At 52.3% G+C, this 22,322-nt stretch overlaps 1 protein-coding gene across 2 annotated transcripts; it reads left to right on the top strand.

Annotated features, from left to right (window-relative positions):
* The first annotated feature begins 1,550 nt into the window (after positions 1-1,550).
* TGFB3 (transforming growth factor beta 3) lies at positions 1,551-21,337 on the top strand. 2 transcript variants are annotated; one of them, XM_081144771.1, is made up of 8 exons: positions 1,551-1,607; positions 1,862-3,084; positions 10,417-10,580; positions 10,853-10,982; positions 14,882-14,989; positions 16,613-16,784; positions 19,110-19,263; positions 20,162-21,337. In XM_081144771.1, exons 2-8 carry the CDS (start codon positions 2,745-2,747, stop codon positions 20,318-20,320), a joined length of 1,227 nt encoding a protein of 408 aa, XP_081000897.1. In that variant the 5' UTR covers positions 1,551-1,607; positions 1,862-2,744; the 3' UTR covers positions 20,321-21,337. The 2 variants fall into 2 exon arrangements, with proteins under 2 accessions (XP_081000897.1, XP_081000896.1); XM_081144770.1 differs by lacking the exon at positions 1,551-1,607 and having other exon boundaries at positions 1,670-3,084.
* The last annotated feature ends 985 nt before the right edge of the window (positions 21,338-22,322 follow it).

Raw genomic sequence — 22,322 nt, 5'->3', positions numbered from 1 at the left:
TGCCTTCCCCACTATCCCACCTCCATCTCTGGAATGTAAGCTCCATGAGGGCAAGGGTTTCGTTAGTTTCTTTATGTTCATTGCTGCATCCACAGAGCCTATAACAGTGCCTGGTATATAGTGAACATCAAAAATATTTTTCAAAGGCTGGCTGAATTTCAGAGGCAGTATAGCACAGTTGTCGTCATAGATTGGCAGTAGACTCCTCAGTCTAAATGTCAGTGGTGATGCAAACAGGCTATATGACCTTAGGCAAGTTATTTTTAAGCTTTCTACACCCAGGTCTCCTCATTTGTTATGCAAATGACAATGATGCCTACACGAACCAGAGCGCCTGTGGTTAAATATCACCTCCACCACGCTTAAGCAGTGTGGCCTTTTAAATCGCTCTGTGCCTCAGTTTCCTCAACCGTAAACTGATGAACCGCTGTCTGGGGGGCTGCAGTGAACACCCCCTTTTGTTTAGTAGCCTAGGAGCCAGGAGCAGGAACCAGACCTGGCTGGCAGGGTCCTGGAAGACTGGGGGTGAGATGGAGTGGGTGGCAGGGGGCAACACTGATTCCTAAGAAAGTGATTCTATTCAAGGGCCAGTCCTAGGTGGATTCTCTCCTGGGAAAATACCTAGAAGCTTAGGTTGAGAAGAGCAAGGCAAGCGGAGAGAAAAATTCCCCTCACCCATCTGGGAAATGGGCTCCTGCCAACTGCTGACTGCGCGCTCGCTGGCGCAGATCCCCGCGGAACCCCGCGGGCCGGGGAGGGAGCCGCGCACATCTGGAGGACATTTCTGCGAGCGCGGCTGCAGAGCGGGGCTCGGGGCGGGAGAGGTGCACTTGTACGCACGTCGGACGGAGGGGGAGGCCGGCCCCAAGGGCCCCGGGCTTGTTTGCCTCCGCCCCTCTCGGAGCCCCTTCTCTCCAGCCCCCGGCCCCGGCCCCAGCCCTCCAGCCTGCGCGGCTGGGACGCGCAGAGCCTCGGTCACTGGCGCCCTCGCCTCGCCAGAGGGCACCCTCGGTCTGCCGGAAAACGCCACCATTTTCAGTGCCCCTGGAGCATCTCCAAGCTTCCGCGAGCCGCCCGACTCCAATCTTGTCAATGAAGAATCGGGGCCAGAACGGCCCTGGAGCTGAACCCGACTCCAAGCCCGTTCCAACCCCGGGCGTCACCCTTCACCGAGGGTGGCACGGCCGCCGCTGCCCGGGCCCCGCGCGCTCCAGACCGTGCCCAGGGTCCCGCCTGGCCCGGGGGCAGCCCGGGACGCGGGGCCGGGGAGGGAGCGAGAGACCAGCCCAGGAAGGACGGACTGACAGCTGGAGAGGGAGAAGGAGTTGGGGGAGAGGAGGGAGGGGATTCGCCGGAGTAACTTTCCAGAAAAAACAGTCAACGTGTAGCAGGAGTGACTCCAAGAGGAGGAAAAAAAAAAGAAAAAAAAAAGTTCAGTTACCACGTCGAACGAGAGGACTCGCAAAGTATTTTTCAAATGGGCTCGGCTTTTCCTGTGCCTGTTTTAAACATTAAAATCGTGCAGCAAAAAAAAAAAAAAAAAAAAAGGGCTGCGTGCGCTGGTCCCTCCCTCCCCCACCCCGGACCGGAGACGTCATCGGAGGGAGGTATAAAATTTCAGCGGAGAGAAATAGAGAAAGCAGTGTGTGTGCAAGTGTGTGCGCGAGAGGGGGCGAGGAGCGAGCGCGAGAGGGAGAGGCAGGAGGGAGACAGGGAGGGAAGGCGACGGCCAAGTCCGGGGGACTGCGCGAGGGAGGCAGCGGCCAGGCGGGGAGCGGCCGAGGCGGGGGCGCCGCCGCCCGGGCCGGCGCCGCGCGCTCGCGCCCACTTCATTTCTCTTCTCCTTTTTATTTCTTTAAAGAGAAGCGGGGAACAGAAGCAATGGCCGAGGGAGAAGACAAGCCGAGGTGCTGGTGACCCTGGGCGTCCAAGTGGATTATTGGGGCCGCTCTCCAGGGCCCTGTCCTCGCTGCCTTCCAATCGCACATAACCCCACATCCCAGCCACTGAAGACAAGAGGCAGCGAGAACAAAGTCATGTAGAAAGCCCCCGGGGAAGTGTAACCAAAGAGAAAGCATGAATGGTGTGCCTGAGAGACAAGTGTGCCCTCCGCCGCCCCCACCTTTAGCTGGGCCACCAGCAGCCCAGCGCTGCCTCTCCCCACCTCCTACTCACTGGTGATCTTTTTTTTTTTTTTTTTTTTAACAATTTTTTTCTTTTATTTTCTTTTCCATTCTCCTTCCTTATTCTCCTTCAGGGCAAGGCAGAGGTTTTGATTTTGGGACCCAAGCCATGGTCCTTCTGCTCCTTCTTTAAAAAACCCACTTTCTCCCCATCGCCAAGCAGCCTTTGGCAATATCAGATATCCGCTCTATTTATTTTTACCTAAGGAAAAACTCCAGCTCCCTTCTTACTCCCAGCTGCCTCGCCACCCCTCCCAGCCCTCTGCTTGCCCTCCACCTGGCCTGCTGGGAGTCAGAGCCCAGCCGAACCTGTTTAGACACATGGAGAAGAGACCAAGAGCTACAAGGCACACAGTCGGCTTCTTCGTGCTCAGGGTTGCCAGCGCTTCCTGGAAGTCCTGAAGCTCTCGCAGTGCAGTGAGTTCATGCACCTTCTTGCCAAGCCTCAGTCTTCGGGATCTGGGGAGGCCGCCTGGTTTTCCTCCCTCCTTCTGCACGTCTGCTGGGGTCTCCTCCTCGCCAGGCCTCGAAGCCCCCCTGGCCTCTCTCCCTGGCTCACACATGAAGATGCACTTGCAAAGGGCTCTGGTGGTCCTGGCCCTGCTGAACTTTGCCACGGTCAGCCTTTCTCTGTCCACTTGCACCACCTTGGACTTCAGCCACATCAAGAAGAAGAGGGTGGAAGCCATTAGGGGACAGATCTTGAGCAAACTCAGGCTCACTAGTCCCCCTGAGCCATCGGTGATGACCCACGTCCCCTACCAGATCCTGGCCCTTTACAACAGCACCAGGGAGCTGCTGGAGGAGAGGGAGGACGGCTGCACTCAGGAAAACACCGAGTGGGAGTACTATGCCAAAGAAATCCATAAGTTCGACATGATCCAGGGGCTGGCGGAACACAGTAAGTCCACATTTTCACTGGGTTGTCTTCTCTGGAGGGTCTGAACTGGAGTAGGGAGTTCCACCGAGGGGGGCCTAGCAGTGGCCACACAGCAGGGTGCCCCTGGTTCACCCACACCAAGGCTCAGGAGGTACATGCGCAGTTGGGGCTGGGTAGGTGGGTAGGGAGGGAGACAGAGCCATTCTGGGAAGACTCGGGCACTTCTGGGGGGCCAGGAGTCCTGGAGCTGAGCGGCTTGCTGAACTCGCATCACATCCTTGACCAATTTTAATTTGAAATTGCATTGTGTTGTCCCGTTAACATATGTGCTCTCACGTATGTGAGCAGATCGGTAACTGTGGGCACCTAGGTGCCATAAAGGGGCAGGGCCAGCTCTCTTTCAAGCCCTATAGTTCCATGAGTCTGGAGACCCCAGTCTTCTCCCTGCTTTTCACAGCTCACTGTGACACGTCTCCGTTCAGTTTTTCCGATTCTTGGGAAGAGGAGTACCTGCCCCAAGTTAACGGATGGTAAGCTTTTGAAGCCCAGGCAAGAGGCATCCTCTTGCTGCCTGGATACTTCGGTCTCCACCACACACGTGACCCATGTGAGCTGTGGGCGTGGGGGAAGGGTGCACACCTCTGTCCACATGTGCATGTGCTTTAGGGCAATGTATAGTCTGGATCTGTACAGTAGACAGATTCATGTGCTCAAATGGGTGTCTTCCAGGCCTGTGGACATGAGGAAGGCAGGGTTGTGGCTCTCGACGACGTGCAGTTGATTGCTGGCAGCCCTTTTGTGTCTGCGTGTCACGGGAAGAGTGGGCAGGAGGTGTGGCTGTGGGTGCAGAGGGGACGTGTGTCTGGGAGTGTGTCCTCCCAGGAGGCTCCCGTCTGTGCTGAGGAGCTGGGAGGCTTCTGGGTGAGACGTCTGTGTGTTTGTACACGTGTGGAAGTCATGTGTGTTTACTGAACGGGGATTTTAAAAACTTCAACATGAGAGAGAGAGATTTGGCAGATGTTGAGAAACTGACAGCCCAGGAAGGAGGAATGTGAGCCAGGGACTCTGGGAGCAGCTCTGTTTGCTTTTCCTACCAGCAGGTGTCCTCGCCACCCTGCCGCCCTCAGTCCTGACCCACCTGGGAGGTGGGCAGCGCCCCGCGTGGGGGCTGGAAGGTGGGATGGAGCCCACAGGGTGAGGGTGCTCAGCAGTGGGGGCTGCAGGGGTTGAAAGGAACCTGGGTAGAGAGAGGAAGAGGAGGAGGCGGCCGATGGGTGGACCAGCTCTGGCCGAAGGTGCAAAAGGCCCCAGTGGGAGCTGGCCCACGCCAGGCCCAGGAGCCTGTGGTTACTGGGGAGGGGCTCCCACTCCCGTGTCCTGTGACTGCTTGGAGCGCCTGCCTTAGGATGTGGCTACCGTGTGGGGCGGAGGCTGGAGGACAAGGCAGAACTAGTGCTCCCTGCCCAGGGTCCTCTAGGGCGGACGGGCTCAGGGTCTGCCAGGGCTCCACAGTTCCCAGAGGCACCGGCAGCTGGGAGCCTAAGCCTCCAACCCAGTGGACACTCATGAAGGCAGGAGACAGTGGCCGTAGACTTTGAGGAGGGTGGAAAGCTGAGGCTGGCAGGAGAGGTCTGAGGAGAGCCCAGGACAAGAGGGAAGGACTGGGACCTTAACGATCCAGGTCAGGAGGAGGAGTCCCAGGGAGGAGGGCTTGTGAGTCACCAGGGCCCAGCCAGCCTGGAATCCCCAGCTGAGAATGAATGAGGCAGAGAGATGCAAGGGCACACAGGTGCCAGTGGACCTCCATTTTGTGCAGACTCAAAGCACCAATAGGGAAAAGCCAGGGCAGGGTTAGGCAGCCCCAAGCTGCAGCACCAGGACCTCAGAACTAGCAGGCAGGGGGTGGCCCTGGGGCCAGGGAGCCACAGTCAGGCAGGGAGCAAACCCTGGTGAAATGAGCAGGATGCTACACAGGATGTCGTGGGGAGGGGCAGGGCCCAGTGGGACACGGGTGATGCCAAGGAGGCTCGCAGGTGCAAACAGGAAGCAGGCCCAGACTCTCTGCAGCTGTTGGAGGTGACACAGAGGCTGAGCAGACGCGGCCTGGGCCCGCCCTGCAGCTGGTCAGGTGCTGAGCCAGCCTTGGAGAGGCAGACGCACAAGGCCCACTACTTATAAAGGAGGCAGTGGGCAGATGCACACGCCCAGCAGGTGCAGAGCTGGAGCAGAGCGCCATCCTTAGCGGCGCAGCGTGAGGGAAGCTGTCCTGGACTCAGGAAGGTGCGCAGGAAGTGGTGCTGGGTCCGTGGCGGGGCACTGACAGGGTCTCTGTGCCAGAGCTGCTGCTGAGAGGGGGTGAGGTCGCATTCGCTCCCGCATTTTGTCACTCTCAGCCCCTCCTTTACCCGGTGAGCAGGCACTGGGAGGGAAGTGACAGCGGAGCTGGGGCAAGGTGACAGGAGTGCCTGGAGAGCAGAGTGCAGGAAGGAATCATTTCTAGTGGGGCGCAGGAGAAAGGGCACCAAGGTGAGAGTGGGGAGGGCAGGGCCCATCCTCTGGCTCTGCCCTGTCAGGCGCATACCCTGATCTCCCTGTCTTTTAGATGAAGGGACTGGAATGCATCAGTTAAGTAATTTGCCGCAAAAGAGCAGCGACTCTAACTTAGTCCTTCTGCCTGCAGAAGGCCTGCTGTTAAGCACTAATGCAAATGTGCAGAATACACGTTGTAAGTCCTACCTTTAACTTTTAGGCTCCAGTAGAATTTGATTCATATCATGAATGAATCACAGGCTGGGCTGAGCAGGATGGGATAGGGGCTATTCTCTGAGTAACCCCGGAGGCTGACTGCAGAGTGATAACTGGGTGCCTTCTTTCCTAGTTTTGTCTATTTTTAAGGCCAGGAGATTCATACTACCACAAACTTCCCCCAAATTCAGCAAAAGGGTTTTCTTTATCTGATGAGGCGTCTCAAGCAGACTGTGCAAGCACACACCATGGAACTGGGCAAGTCCCCTCCCTGAGCCTCAGTTTTCTCACCTGTAAAGTCAGAGATGATCTCTAAAGTCCTTTTTAGCTGAAACGATTTTATGGTTACATCTGGGATGATTCTACATAGTCTCTGAAGGAGAGGAAGGCAGGACCGTAATCCCTGTTAGGATTCTCCAGGATTTTGCTATGGGAAGTGGGTTGAGGCTTTCTCTGACCCACTGGTGGGGAGGACACAGCTTCTTCAGTCCTTTGTTACCCTCATTATCAAGATATCACCAGGGTGGTGTCATTTTATCTTTCTAGCTTGTAATTACCTGTGTCTGGCAGAGGCTCTTATTTTCATTAAAGGGCGGTGCTAAGACAACTAGCAAACCCAGAGTTCCTGAGAAAACTTGATATTTTTGCCTTTCTTTTCTCCTGGCTATACATTTAGATTTTGTCCATTCTGAAAATTAAAAGACATATTGAGAGAACTCATTTGTTCTGGTCCCAACAGCCTCCCCAGTGTTTGTCCAAGTGTGGTCCCGAGGCTAGGTAACTGTGAAAACTGGGTTCCACTCCCCACCCTGCCCTTATAGAATCACAATCTCTGGGGACTGAGACCTGGGAAATCTGTATTTTCAAGCTTCCTATTGCTTCTTAAACTCACTGAAGCTAAAGACTCAGTGAGTTAGGACAAACCTTTCCTTAGAGGAGCTGCAAGTGTGAGTGCCCACAGAGGCCTGGCAGGTAGTGCAAGTGATCCAGCAGAAAAGCCACAGCCCAAGCACCTGGCAAACTGCAGGGGACACCTGGCCTTAGGTTATGGAGAGGATAGGGCATGTAGGGAAGGCAGGTCGAGGGTACCTGGAGGGCACATGCCCCATTACAAAGGGGCACCAGCTGCTCAGTTCCTGCTGATTTTGCAGTTAGGACTACAGGTCCAGCTTGGCTAGATCACACCATTTCCCAGAACAGCAGAAAATCTGGACCTTTCTGTGAACTTCTCCAACTTTTAACACTAGCTTAAAATGCTTATAGTCTTCTAATTCAAAATTTTAAAAAATGATGCATTGGCCAAACATGTCTAATACATTTAAAGGTTAATCCATTTAAAGGTTAAACCATTAAAGCTGTGGTTTCTCAAACTTCCAGAACATCTGGAAGCCATGGTACCCTTTGCAGAGCACTATAAACTGTGGTTCTCAACCCTGGCTGCATATTAGAATCATCTGGAAATCTTAAAAAAAAAAAAAAGCAAGCAAGCTCTGGACCCACCCACGCGCCAATGTAGTGAGAATCTCTACGGGGAGTGGGTCCAGGCAGCATCTGTTTTTAAAGATCTCCAGGTGATTATAATGTACAGCCGGGATAAAGAAGCTCGGCCACACTGATATATGCCATCCTGTCACTGGAACCGGCAGGAACTTTCCCAGCAGAAATGACATGTATAAGCAAAGGCACATCTATGAGCCCAGGTGTCTGAAAACATTTCAAGTGGCATGGTCTAAAAACTTGGTCAGCTGTTTCTAGGTTTTTCCATGAATATTCTACATAAATATTTTTTTGCTTATTTTTCTCTCAAAAGAGAAAACGGCAGCCATCAATCTATATATTTTGTGTGTAATGGAAAAAGCTGATCATAATTTAATTTGTAAAGGTCAGCCCTCTGGTCCAGCTCTCAATAACACCAGTGTTCTGCAGAAGTGGGGCTTAGCCACGAAACTGGGAATCGGCTCTCGTCTGAGGCGCAGGTTGGTATTCACAGACCCATTTCATGGAATCCTGCCCCCTGTTGTTGGTGGAGATCATCCCTCCACTAGATGATCTCCCAGGTACCCTCCAATTTCCAGAGTCTCCACTTCAGTAAATGATATCAGAAGACCTGGGTTCAAATCCCACCTCTGCCATCTACTAGCTGAGTAACCTTGCAAAAGTCATTTAACTTTCCTGGCGCTCCCTTTTCTCATTTATAAAATGGTAAATTTTACTTATTCTCATTCTCATCAAGGATTGTTAGAGGGTCAAATGAGTTAATAAAAGTTCTATGAAATGTAAGGTTGTATTATTACAGTTTGGTTACTTATTTACACTCTGACTTCTTCCACAAATTATTTAAAACATCATTATTACTCAGTCAATGTAATTGTCAAGAAGATGATCACATTTTCTTTTCTCTCCTAGGAAGTTCTTTTTATATCAATAACAATTGTGTCTGAGCTTAGTGTCAATTTGCTCATCTGTGACCCTGGCCAAGACCCCTCTGGACATCAGTTTCTCCATCTGAAGGGGGTTGCACTAGACGACCCCTAATAGCCGTTCTGTTAGAAATCTATAGATCCCAGTGATTAGGAAAAAAAGACCCTTCTTACTTCCTTGAAATCTCCTTTAAATTTCCACCAAGAGGAGTCCTTAGGGAACAGATCTCTGATCGATGGGCTGGAATAGACCAAGGAGGGATGGTCACGAGTGTGAAGACCCTCTTAGCTCCTTGCCCCCCACCTCCTGGCTGCCCGCTGCCTTGACTCTCCTCACTGGCCCGTGCCATTTTCCGGTCCCCTTTCCCTTCTACAGCAGTGCACGCATTGCCTTCACATACCCTTCCCTCCCTCTTTCAACAGTTACTGGAGGTGCTAGGACAACTGAAGCCATGTTGATGACAGCTCCCTCGGAACCAAGAATGCCAGTACTTGAGAGGGTTGCCAGTCCAAGTAGCTTATCCACCTCTAGAGGGTTACAGACTTGCAAACTTAAATTGCCATCCCGATTCCTCTTTTTGGTTCTATGTGAAACGGTTCAGGGAATACTTGGCAGTATTTGTTCCTTCAAAGCCAATTATTAATCAGGGCTTCATTAGCCGGCATTCACACATTTGTTTTCCTAACATCTGTTCCATTAATTTCCTAAGAACCAGTGTCAGGGCCACCAGATGGCAATTTCCAGAAACGCTCACTCATCCTTTCCTAAAGATCAGTAGCGCATTTGCTAGTTTCCAGGCCTCTGATCCTGCCCGCCGTGTCCGTGACTTCCTAACCCCCCCTCGGGTGATTATGAGCTCATTCCAGCCATGTCCATTATGTGTGGAATCTGGGTCTCTGAGCTTGAGTTTCAAGTTCTGTTACCATGTGTGTAGAAAGTCTCTCTCTGGGTGTTAATGCTGCTCAGACCTTGAGGCTGTAAAGTGAACAGAAGACAAGATCTGTCTCTTCTTTATCTGGCTGGCGGGTGGGAAAGAACATCCACTGCCTTCTGTCTCGTGCACAGGGACGGGGGGGTGTGAGGCTGGCATAGCAGGTGCCACCAACGAAAGAAACCCTTAGAGAGAAAGGAGCCCTGGTGATGGAGCAGCTCCATCTTAAGAAACATCTAAACACCTGTGGGTCTGCCAGGCGTGAGGTGTGGGCTCTTTGCCAGAACAATGCTGCCTCATTAGGTCTGAAACCCAGTGTGGATTCTGTCGCTGAACTGCTCTGACACTTTCCATGGCTCCCTACTGTTAATGGGATAAAATCCAACCCCGCCGCCATCTGACATTTCAGCCTCCCTGCGGGTGGACCCCAGTGTACTCTCTTGACCCGATCTCATCTGCTCCCGCCTGTCCGCTTGGGGTCGCTCTTACCTGCATTTCCTCCCAGCCCTGCCTTTGTTTCCAGCAGTTCTGCGTGAAATTTCTTTTTTCTCCTTCCTCAAACCCTTTCCTCCCGCAGGACCCAGCTCAAGTATCTCCTCTTCCATGAAGTGCTCTCTGCTTTCTCTCTCCTCTGATCTCTTTGCAGCAACTCCTGGGCTTCTCCAAAAGCCCTCAACACTTTCCCTCTGGTCCTGTTAGTTGGGCGCATGTAGTAACAGCCTCCCTGTAGATTAGTCTCCTTGAAGGCAGGGGCCACGTCTATTCATTTTTGCGTCCGGTGTTAGCACTGTCCTTGGCATGTAGTATTTGCTCAACACATGTTCAATAAATGAATGAATGCCTGAATGAACGAACACAGGAGTGAATGAACCCACAAGCTGTGAGATGATTAAACTACTAGGGGGAACAGCTGAGACCTTTTGAGAATCTGTATTTTCTAAAAGAATAGGAACAGCAGGCTGGAGAGCCTGCCAGAGTTGATGTGGAGGCGATGGGAAGAGGGGGCGATTACAGTTGACTGGAGTGTCTTTAGTGCCACGGCCTGGGGCTCTGAGGTCTCTCTGCTCCTCTCTCAGGTCTGGGTGTGATTCCAGGGCCACCAAGGATCTTCTTCCTGTCTCCACTTTTAGGTCTGAGGCCTCAAGCCTCTGGAAAGGTCACAGGTGGGACCTCACCCCCTTGGCGAGTGCCCGTTGGCATCACACTGCTCCTGTGGGCCTCACTCATGTTGTGCCCCCCGCTGCTTTGTCCCCTAGATGAGCTGGCGGTCTGCCCCAAAGGAGTCACCTCCAAGGTTTTCCGCTTCAACGTGTCCTCAGTGGAGAAAAATGGAACCAACCTGTTCCGGGCGGAATTCCGAGTCTTGCGGGTGCCCAACCCCAGCTCCAAGCGCAACGAGCAGAGGATCGAGCTCTTCCAGGTGAGGCGCCTCCCAGGCAGAGACCAGCCTGATGGGAACCCAGCTCCTCTGCCATGTCGGCCCAGAGCTCGGTAGACCTGGGTGTGAATCCTGCCTTCCCGAGCCTTCTTTTCTGTATGTGTCATTAAGAGGATTGAGAGTTAACTACGGTGCTGGAAGCAGCATTCAGAAACTTCGTTTCCTCTGGCTCCCGTCACTGTCCTCCTGCACTGTAACGCAGCTCCTGGGACCCTGGCCAGGCCTCCGTGCTTACCCCTTTCTCTGCCCTGTAGATACTCCGGCCGGATGAGCACATCGCCAAACAGCGTTATATTGGTGGCAAGAATCTGCCCACGCGGGGCACTCCCGAGTGGCTGTCTTTTGATGTCACTGACACTGTGCGTGAATGGCTCTCTCGAAGAGGTAGGTTGACTCTTAAAATGAGCATTTTGGGAGGAACCTTAGGTCCGTTGGTCCGTCATGAAAAGAGGGAAGAAGACAGAACTAGGGGAGTCACAGATCTGGGTTTAAAGTCTAGCTTTGCCACTGACTCTCTGTATGTCCTTCATTCATTCACACAACTAGTATTTATTAAATGCTCACTCTGAGCCAGGTCCTGGATTCAGCAGTGAACAAGACAGGTGAGACCCAGGATCTTATGGGGCGTTTGTTCTGGTGGGAGAGACACATAATAAACAAATAAACATATTGACAAATAAGAATTTCAGGCCCGGCCGGGCGTGGCTCAGCGGTTGAGCGTCGACCTGGGATCTAGGCGATCGGGGTTTGATTCCTGGTCAGGGCACATGCCCGGGTTGCGGGCTCGATCAATGACTCTCTCATCATTGATGCTTCTATCTCTCTCTCTCCCTCTCCTTTCCTTTCTCTGAAATCAATAAAGATATATTTAAAAAAAAAAAAAATTTCAGAGAGTGACAAGTACCATGGAGAGAAATCAGGCAATGTGACAATGACTGGGTGGGGTCCAGCATCGGATGCCCAGGGAGGGTCTCTGTGAAGAGGAAATTTGTGCACTGAGATCTGAGCGGTGAGAAGGAACCAGCCTGGGAAAGTCAGCATAAAGGATGCGCTAAGCAAAGGAAATAGCAAGGCCCAGGCCCCCAGGTGGGATCAAGCTTGATTTGTTCTAGCAGCAAACAGACCGGCATGGCTGGAGCCAAGTGAGCTGGGGGTGGGACGGGGAGAGTCAGAGAGGTAGCTGGGGCCATATATATGATTTCGGACCTTTCAGGCCATGGTCAGGTTTGATTACTTATTCCAAGTGTTATGAGATGTCCTAGGTGACTTGTCTTACATACCCCTCTGGTTGCCATGAGGTGAAGGGAAAAAGTGGGACCAACAGGTACTGGCCTTGCAGCAGCAGGGATGAGAGCAACAGCTAGGGCATTAGCAGTGGATATGGAGATGGTATGGATTTATTCTATATTTCGGAGGTAAAGCCAATAGGACAGGTGGATTGTGTATGGCATATGAGGACACAAGAGGAGTTTAGGTGACTTCTAAGATTTTTGGACTGAACGAACACATTGAAATAGGGAAGACTGGGAGAAGAGCATGTTTGGGGAAGGTTCTGTTTTGGACGATTAAATTTGAAAGGCCTGGTAGCCATCCAAGTAGAGCTGTTTGCTAGGCATAGCAAAATTTACATGTCCCAAATGTCTCTCCCACTCACAGTTTCCTCACCTGGCAAATAAGGCAATGGTTCCTTCCCTGGATGTCACCATAGGCCCCGCCACTCCCCAGTGTCCCCCAAGAGTGAGGCTGGCAGTCCCTACTTAGCATGAGATGCTGGCTTGCTTTGCTCACTTACAGAACCTGCCTGGGCTCTCCGGGCATCTGAGTTTGCAAGTCCTCATCTAAGGGACATTACCTGGTGTCAGATCGTGGGCTGGAGGTCCTGCCTCAGCTCCAAGGGTCGGGAGAATGCCATCCTACTTCCCTTACCAAGCACGAAGTCAAAAGCCGAGGAGAACCACGTGGATCTGCTGACAGCAGCACTGTTGGGAATTCTGACTCAGACAGCTCTCTGCCCAGAGCCCGACGTGGCTGCCGAGGAGAGGCCAGGGAAATGAATCTCTTAGCTTCCCTGCCTGATTTTGATCAGCTCCACCTGGATTTCTTTGATGCCCTGAGCACTTGAAGGAGTTCTTATTTTCACAGCTGCAGAACTCAATGAGCAGCTTGCACTGAGCATGGCTTCCATCCTCCTGGAGACATCAAAAAGATAATTTCGTAATAGAACCTACGGGTCCCCCACCCACCATCCCCACTGCTGCCAATTCTGAGGTTAGTTCTTCACTGGAACCTTCGGTTCCCTCTCAGCAGATGCCGCCCGGCCCCTGCACGGTGCGATCATGCACAGACCTTCACTGATGCAGAGCTCATGAGCCTCTTCAGAGTTTGTGGCCCCAAACAAGGCAGCAAATGGAGCAGTTGGTGGTGTGGGCTAATGAGGAAACCGAGTCACATATCTGGTCTTGCATTCATTCAGCAAACGTCCGACAGCCTACAATGTGCCAGGTTCCCAGGCTGAAAACTTCTGGGTCCCAAAGCTGGCTGGAGCCCTCTCCAGGGTTGGGGTCCCAGGCCCTCATGCTCCTGAGCTATTGCTCCACACCGTCTGCATTTCCTCTGTGTGCAGAGCCAGGCCTCCCCCAGCAGGTGGGGCAGGGAGCACGCCCAGCATCCTGGCCCAGGACAGTCGGACACTGGAAAAACACAATCATTTCAGCGAGCGTGTGGACATCTATCTCGGTGATCTGTGTTGGCCCCTCTTTTCTCTCGTTGTTTCTAACAATTAGGAGTGTAGCTCTGGCATCAGGCTGCCTGGGTTTGAATCTTGGCTCTACCACTTGCTGGTTGAATACCTTGGACATGCCATTCAATTTCCCTAGGCCTCGGTGTCCTTGATCTGTCTAATAGGGCATAATAATGGGTCCCACTTTGTAGGATTATTATGAAGATGAAATGAGTTAATGCACAGAAATCTTAGAGTGCTGCTTGACAGGAGGTGCCGCTCAACAAGTATTGGTGATTATTGTCATCACTCTCTGGGCTCTCTGCCTAGACAGACCTGTTGGCCAAAACAGGCCATCATCTCACACTTGACACCTGTTCCCTAACCCTAAGTCTCCCCAACACATCTGTGTGCACCTTGACGTTCTCACTCACAGAATCATAGAACTTGTCCACGCCGGGTCTCCCCCGGCCTGCCTTCAACCCTCTGGGTAGCAGGAAGCAAACTATGTTTTAAGTCAGCTGCTCCAGCTCTTTAGCTGCCTGAAACCAAGAAGAGGACCCTCCTCTGCCTCCCTGTCCTGTACCTGCCCACTGCTGCTCCCGGATCAGTAGAGTCCCTAATTGTCTTACCCACCAGAACTGACATGGTACCAGACCCTACCTGCGTCCCCTGCACAAAACTACTGGATTCACTTCAATTTTTTCACTTCTTTTCTTTTTCTTCTTCGGATTCACTCAACCCCTTTTTACTCATTTCCTTGCTTCTCCAGTTTTTGTTACCAAAACACCTGATGCCACAGCCACTAGGAGAAAGGGCCAGGGCCGGCCCTCTTCTGCGAGTGTCAGCCACCGAGCCCGGCACCCCACACTTCCTCGTGCGCCCCTCTCCGGGCTCCTGTCGCCTGGACGCTTGGCCGTGGCCCTCTGCTGCCTCCCCTGGCCCGAGCTCGGTCCCGTGGCCGTGTCGCCCTGTGTGCCATCCACATCCCCAGCCTCCCCGTGAAGCTGAACAGAAACCTCCCGGGGGCCTTTCCCCGCTCATGCCCTTGTTCCTTAAGGAACGTATGGCCAGTGTCACCGCGGTTTCCGTCTGAGCTCCTCTGGGGCCCACCACGTTGCGTCCACAGTCCCAGCCCTGGTAGAAACACCGGCATCTTCCCCGGAGGCCGATTCTGCTGCGTGCTGGCCGCTGGCCTGGCTCCGACGCGGCTCCTGCCGTTCAATCCTACGCTCAGGCTCGGCCACCCTCCTCCGTCCCGCCTCCCTGCGCCCCGTTCCCTGGCTTCCAAGCAGGCTCGTGACCGGTTTTTCCTAATACCACCCTTTCCACATAGATGAGCACTGACGCTCTCCCTCGTGATGCCCAGAAACCCGCGGGGTGTGGCAGCGTGAGCGGGGGGGTCCGCCCTGGCCTCGGATCGCTTTGTGTCTCCTGTGACCCCGAGGACAGCCCAGGTCTGTCTGTGGCAGCAGAGGCGCCGGCCGTCCAGCGCGTAGGTGCTGGGTGCACGTCTCCATCACGCCAAGTGCTTCTCTCACCGACCCTGTGTCTTATTTTGCAGAGTCCAACTTAGGTCTGGAAATCAGCATTCACTGTCCCTGCCACACCTTTCAGCCCAATGGAGACATCCTGGAAAACATTCACGAGGTGATGGAAATCAAGTTCAAAGGTAACCGAGTGGGTGGCACAGGAGGCCCCTCCCAGACCCAGTCCGGGGCGCCAGGCTCCCTCACCGAGATGGCCACTCTCCTGTACTTGAGTCATCCTGCTTTGCCCCCAAAGCACTGAGGGTGGCTGTCAGTTTCTGGACAGAGGACACATTAGCCTTTGGAAGACAGTGTCAGGCTGGGAAGAGCAGGGAAATCGTGTAGGTAACTGGTAGCACCACTCTGGGCTCAGTAAGGGGGGTGAGAGGGCCTCTTTCCCAGGGTGGTTATGCAAATTCAGCGAGGCAGCAGGTGTATGACACGGTGCCAGGAAGGCCCCACAAATCATAGCTGTCTTCCCTCCCTAGAATAAATGAACTTTGGTGGCTGTGAACGTGGGTGTCCTGACTACTGAGCCTGCCGGGTGTTACAGAGCCCACCTGATCCTTGCCCAGGCGGCACCCGGGTTTGAATGACTGCTTCAGGGCTCCGGGGGTTTGTGATGAGATGGGGAAAAAGTTGAGAGTCACTTCGGGTTTTCTAGCGTGTTCCTAAGGCGCTCAGCCTAGACCGTCTGGATCTCAGGGATGCTGTCTTTTCCTTTCGCGGTCCCATTTTGGGTAACCGACGCACACCCGAGGCCAGGTGGTTTGTTGTGGTCAAACCAACCAAGTCAAAGCTCGACGATGTCAGAGGCTTGTCTGGACAAAGATGTGGGGCTCTTGCCTCCCCTTTACGCTTCAGAGGCTCTATTTCAGAGCCTCCCCCCCTTTTTTAAAGCCAAGCATTGGCATCCTAATTACAGAACCTCAGAGCTCAGATCTTTGGAGTCCTTACTTACAGGCCAGGTTAGGCCAATCCTTCCACTTCAGTTTTGTTCATAAAGATTGTCAGGAAAGGAAATTGGAAACCCAGGCCTCTCCTTCATCTCACAGCCCTAGGGACCCTGCATGAGGTCCAAGTCCCTTCAGTTACATGTAAATTAACCTCCTCAGGGTCCAGTCCTGGGTGGAGATGGACGACAGCTGGCAGCTGTCTGTCACAAAACATGTCTCCTTTTAGTTGCGACTCTTTCTAATTCAGTCTTCGTGCTTTTCCTTCTCAGATGAAATAGCAGGTTTTCTTCCAGTTTGTTGCTAAGCAGTTTACCATGCACTTCGTTAGCTCTTCTGAGTTTGAGAGTGAAAATGTTTTTGAAACTAGAAGTGCGATGTGAATGGGAGCGATTACTCAAGCTCATTCCTCTGGCTTCCATTCAAGGCGTCTTAAATTGTGATACCTTAAAGCGGGGACTTCTGGGCTGTCTTAACCAATTCAGATTATAAGCGGAAACGCACATACCCTGAGAGTCTAAGTCCCAGAATCTAAACTAACAGCCCAAAGGAATGTTAGGTAGCTGCCCAGTGACACACGCTTCACGGGTCCCTGAAGATCTGGGAGCATCTTGGGAAGGGCTGGCTGCCCTCTGGAAGATGTACACACACAGGAGGCATGAGGGATCGGACCAGGGGTGCCTTGTGGGTTTCTTTCCCTTCCTTGCAGACCACACTGCCCCTCCTCCTGGGCAGTGGTGGGGTGGGGTGAGGAGGCAGCCTCCACTCTGCCTTCCTTAGACAGGAGGTTGTCGCCTTCCTTCTGTTCTGTAGGTGTGGACAGTGAGGACGATCATGGCCGTGGGGATCTGGGGCGCCTCAGGAAGCAGAAGGACCACCACAACCCTCATCTAATCCTCATGATGATCCCTCCGCATCGGCTCGACAACCCGGGCCAGGGGGGTCAGAGGAAGAAGCGGGCCCTGGACACCAATTACTGCTTTAGGTGAGCCTGGGCCCACTCAGGCCGTGAGCTCCTGAGACCACCTGGGCAGGGTACCTACTGTGGGGCAGGCCCAGGCCTAAAGCCACACTCAACCGAGGGTCCCTGATGCTATCACAGACATCTGCAGGAAAGAAGATTTAAAGCCTCTTACAGATCTCTTTGTGTTTCCCTGGGAGCACCACAGTTTTCCTGTAGCCCAGCTCTGTGAGGCCCTGGGTGAAGCACACCAGGAGAGTGTTGGTGGAAGCCTCTCCGTGGTTCTATGTGTTTTTTTTTAAAAAAAATTTTTATATGATTTTATTGATTTCAGAGAGAGGAAGAGACAGAGATAGAGAGAGAGAAACACCCATGAGAGAGAAACATCATTGACTGGCAGCCTCCTGCACACCCCCTACTGGGGATTCAGCCTGAAACCCGGGCATGTGCCCTGACCAGGAATCGAACCATGACCTCCTGGTTGATGGGGCCATGCTCAACCACTGAGCCACGCCGGCTGGGCCATGGCTCTATATTTTAAAGTACTTGTAGGGTGTGTGAGCGTGGTGGGGAGATGCATGCAGGAATTTCCATGAAGGAAGTGCTCAGTTCCCCATGAAGGGTCCCAGGATGCTACTGGATGAGGGAAAACAGGGCAGCCTCCATTCGCAGGGGGCATCTGAGCTGGAGAAATTAATGAACTAATTCAGATGCACTTGAGTAGTCCCTATGAATAGATTTTAAAAAAAGAGCCTCTTAGTAGTTTAGCTTCTTGTTTATAAAGGAGGGGCTGCTAAAGCATGCCTAGCAGTTACTTGAAGGTAGAAAATGACCATTCATGAGAAGGTTTGAAGGACCAAGTGCTTTAGGAACTTGGAGTTCACCTGTGGGTGCAGGAAAGGCTTCAGAAGAGTGTGGGATTTGAACTTTGAGGACGAGTGAGGTTTGGGTAGGAGGCGGCCCTTCCGGTAAAGGAAGGAGCATGAACGGGTCAGTTTGGTTGGAGAGGATGCCTGGATGGAGCTGGGCAAATGATGTGGGAAATTTTTAGCTCTAAAACCACATCTCATTAGGAACAGCCGAATGGATGAGGGATGTTGAGCTTGGGGAACAGAAGGGGTAGGAGAGGGATTGTGGTTGCCTCCGACTGTCTAAAGGCTGGTGGGTAGATTTGTTCTATGTGGCGCTTAATCAATTAGGAGGGGGTGCTCTTGGCTGCAAGGAACCGTGGCCTAAACCACATAGGATTTCTTGTTCACAAGTAGGCTCGGGTTAGTCTGGCCGCTAAATTATGCCCCTGGGGACACAGCTTTCTCTCTCTCCAGTTTGCCATGCTTAATATGTTGCTTGCTTTTCATGCTCTTGTTTATGGTCACAGTGACTGCTAGAGCTCCAGGTATCTTGTCCATGCTCAAAGTGAGAAAGGGGAAGAGGCAGAGCCAGCAGCTTTCCTCTTCTATCTGTGACTTTTACATAGAATCAAATATTTTTTGCCAGAATTTGCTCTCATCCCCTGCACACTTCTCCTTAAGTCTGATCACGGCTGTGTTACATGACTACCCCCACCTGCAAGGGAGGCCAGGAAAACAAGTATCTGGTGTTCTGGACTCGGTAATGGGAAGCAGAAGGGTGAGGGGGTTAGGAAGGGCTATTGAATAGATATCAAAGAATGCCTGTCATGGACCACCCGAGAAACCCACAAGAAGCCAGACTGCCTTGGTCATCAGCTGCCATGGAAGCAGCAAGTTCTAGGTCTCAGCAGGTATGGAAGTGCAGACTAGCTCCCACTTGACGGGGTATTGCAGGCAACAGAACGGAAGTGGCCTAGTAATCACATTTGGGGTGATCTAGGAATTGGGAGTCTGAGAGTAGAAGGACATGCCTCATTTTGACTCAGTGGCCTCGAGATTTCTCTAAGTAGTCACCTACCATAGCACAGAAGCTGCATGAGCTTACAGTGCATTTCTGGTTGGATGTACAGTAGGCAGGGAATAAACTCAACCTCAACTAAGCCGAGTTGGCTAATAACACTCAGTGCCTGGTTCTGTGTGGAGCAGTTTATGTCCCTGCTTTGATGTGTAATGTAAAAGGGGGCAGGGTCTCCTTTGCCTTTTTCCCCTTCATCATCTCTATCTGCCTGCTATGTCCTTGGGACCATGGTCTTCAACACAGAAAATGCCTTTATAGCCTATACAGCTCAATGCACTTGAACCTGGGATGCCATTGATTAGACCACCTCTTACCAGGACCAGGAAGGACACCAAGTACAAACCTGAGGCCACTTGCGAAGTTGTTGATATCGGCGGCTTGCTTGAGGATGGGTTTCTGTAAATGTGTTTTGTGTTGCAGTAACGTGGAAGAGAACTGCTGTGTGCGTCCTCTCTACATCGACTTCCGCCAGGACCTGGGCTGGAAATGGGTCCACGAACCTAAGGGCTACTACGCCAACTTCTGCTCAGGCCCTTGCCCATACCTCCGCAGCGCAGACACCACCCACAGCAAGGTACGGGGCGGGGCTCGCCGCGGGGAGCGCTGGGGCTGAGGCGACCAGGCCACCTGTTTAAATCGATGCCTGAAGGACTGAATGCTAAATGAGCGGACCATGAGCTGGAGAGAGTACAGTCCCTTTGGTGAAGGTTCTGATCTTGGCACCTTGGCCCAACTCTACTTGGGGACATTCTACCCTTTGTAATTTCTTACAGAGTTTCAACCAGACTTATTTGCTGTCTAAAGCTGCTGTACCATTCTGAAAGTGAATTCGCTCTCACAGGCCACCCTGTATGTCAGAGATGTGTGCACATGACTGGCAGGGAATGCTAGGCACATGGCTTCTACCATCACTTAAAGAACTTTGGCCTCCTGACTGTAGAAAAGTTATTTTGAAAGGCAATGGAAAGCACACAGAAGCTAAATGAAACAATAGGAAGGAAAGCAGGGAGAGAAGGAAACCCGTGACCCTGAAACCAGCTTGTCTTTCCCTGGGGGGCAGGGATAAAAACCAGGGCAGTACAAAGCGTGTTTCCTGACAGCTCATTATTCTCACTGCGTCTTGTCCGGGGCCCAGCGCGCCGGCAGTTACTAAATGCAATGTTTTGTGAGAGCATTTCTCACCAAAGTGACCAGTTAGATCTAGGGAGATCAATATAGGAGTGTTTTCTTAACAGAGAATCCCATTGATTTAAAGTTCCCCATACCTGTTAATATGCTGAAGCTGTGAACAAACAAGTACAGATGCTCTCCATCCCCGCCTGTGGATGGACAGCACTAGTCACTCAGGCAAAGCGAATGTGTGCTCATGGTGTCGACCACGTGCTCAGTCTCTGGACCAGCCCCGAGAGCTTGCGGAGGGTCCCAGGCCTGAGGCTTGGCTTTCCAACCTCTAAGTGATGTATCGTCCCCAGGTGCTGGGCCTGTATAACACCTTGAACCCCGAAGCGTCTGCCTCACCTTGCTGCGTGCCCCAGGACTTGGAGCCCTTGACCATCCTGTACTACGTCGGGAGGACCCCCAAGGTGGAACATCTCTCTAACATGGTGGTGAAGTCCTGTAAGTGTAGCTGAGGCCCCACCTGCGACAGAGAGACAGGAGAGAGAACTGCCACGGCCTGACTGCCTGCTCCTCGGAAAAACACGAAAGCAACAGACCTCACCCAGAGGCCTGGAGCCCACACCTGCAGCTTCGGGCAGACGGCTGACACGGAGGTTCCCTTTCGGAACATTTCTTTCTTGTTGGGTCTGAGAATCACTGTGGTAAAGAAAGTGTAGGTTTGGTTAGGGGAAGGCCGGACTCTTCAGGACACACAGATTTTCCTGTGACGTGGACAGAAGTAGTGGGGACAGAGGAAGAGGGATGGCAAGTTGACAAGTTGTGCGGCAATGGGATTAGGGAGCCTAGGGAGGTGGAAGGGCAAAGAAAGGCAGGGACGGGACAGGGCCAGACTGGAAGACACGTCTGACCTGAGGTCAGATTTGCTCATCGCTGCCCCACGTCGGCTCTGGGGAATCTGGATCACGTTATACACGGCAAGCATTTTCCTTCAGACAGGTTACCAGGACATGGTCCCAGCATTGTGTCTCACTTCCTGGGATGAAGGACGAATCTGCTTTTTTTGCAAACTGTCCTCTGGACATCAATCAGCATCAAGGGTCATTACAGGGGAAAAGTCCAGGTAATGTAGTTCCCGGGCCATCAACTATATTGGGTCCTATGGATATACTGAACTCGGAAGCAGGTGGGAATGAACCCCCTCCTGTCTGCGCTCTGGGTCCCTCCTCTCGCCTTCTTCCTTGATTGCATTTCCCCTCGGACATGTGGCTAGACACCTTCCAGGTCAGGGTGCACATATCTGAATTTGGGGGGTGTGCAGCCTGTGGGGCATTATGGGCTTCCCCTTCCCCTCAGACCCTGTGTTCATCTGGTGTTCCTGGAAGCAGGTGCTACGTGTGGGGCACGCGGGGAAGTTGTATGTGTGCCACACAGTGACTCGGCCCCAGACGCGTAGACTGAGGTATAAAGACAAATACAAATATTACTCTCAAAAATCTTTGTATAAATAAATATTTTTGGGGAACCTTGGATTTCATCTTCTGGAAGATTGTTTCTAGAACAGTAAAGGCCTTATTCTAAGGTGTAAGTCTGACTTGATAAATATCTTTAATTACCATTTTCTTAATTTCCTGTCCATACCTGCTCATCAGAGGTACCCGGAGTCTGGGGCAGAGAATCACAAATGTCAAATACATTGCCTAGTGTGGCTCGCTGCGCTGCCTTCCGTGACTGAGAAGATCACACTCTTGTGTGTGCTCCCTGTTTTCCTCAGTGCATATTATTCTCAGACACACAGGAAGCAGCTCAGATACGCAGAAAGTACATGACTTTGACCTCCATTTAACTATGGGCAAAGTCACTTGGCATGGAACCTTGCATATGGAAATGTGTTTGTTTGTACATTCACTATAAATGACCAACATCATCAGTTTTGAAAGTCTCATCTCACCCTCCAAGTCAGCTGAGTTAGAGAAACTGTCTATGACCGATAGCCTGAGAATAGCGGCCAATTCTGTCATCAGGTGAAGTCTAGAAGGAGCTCAGCAGGAGTCCCTTTTCAGATAGTGGGCCTCCTGTCAGGGATTTGGGGATGGAGAGGGCAAGAAAAGCACAATTTCAGAGCTCTTTTGAGGTCACAGATCCCAGAGCAATGTAGAACTCCAACATGGTATTGGTGAGCCCCTGGAGCAACCATCGCCGAGTGGGGAATCATCTAGCAGCTCCTGAAAAACATGCTCCTCTGTGGAAATCACTTTACCACTGGTCAAAAAACCCCACAGTGTATCTGAAGCTAGAATTTGCAGGTTGAAGGATGTGTATGAAATATGTTGGTGTGTGTGCACCTTGCTCCTTCTGGATTTCTCCCAAATTGAGCTCCTGACTTTGGTCAGCAGAACTTTCCCCTGCTTTGTCCATACCCGGCCAATTCTAGGGGCTTCTCTCTCAGCCTCATTCCATGTGGCATCCATTTACTCTCACTGTACTTCAGGGCCCACCCATGGCCCTGCCCTGCAA

The sequence above is a fragment of the Miniopterus schreibersii genome (assembly GCF_964146895.1).
Source record: "Miniopterus schreibersii genome assembly, chromosome: 1".
NCBI classification, from domain to species: Eukaryota; Metazoa; Chordata; class Mammalia; order Chiroptera; family Miniopteridae; genus Miniopterus; species Miniopterus schreibersii.
Note: the sequence above shows the minus strand (reverse complement) of the source record. Positions and strands in the feature narration are given on the sequence as shown.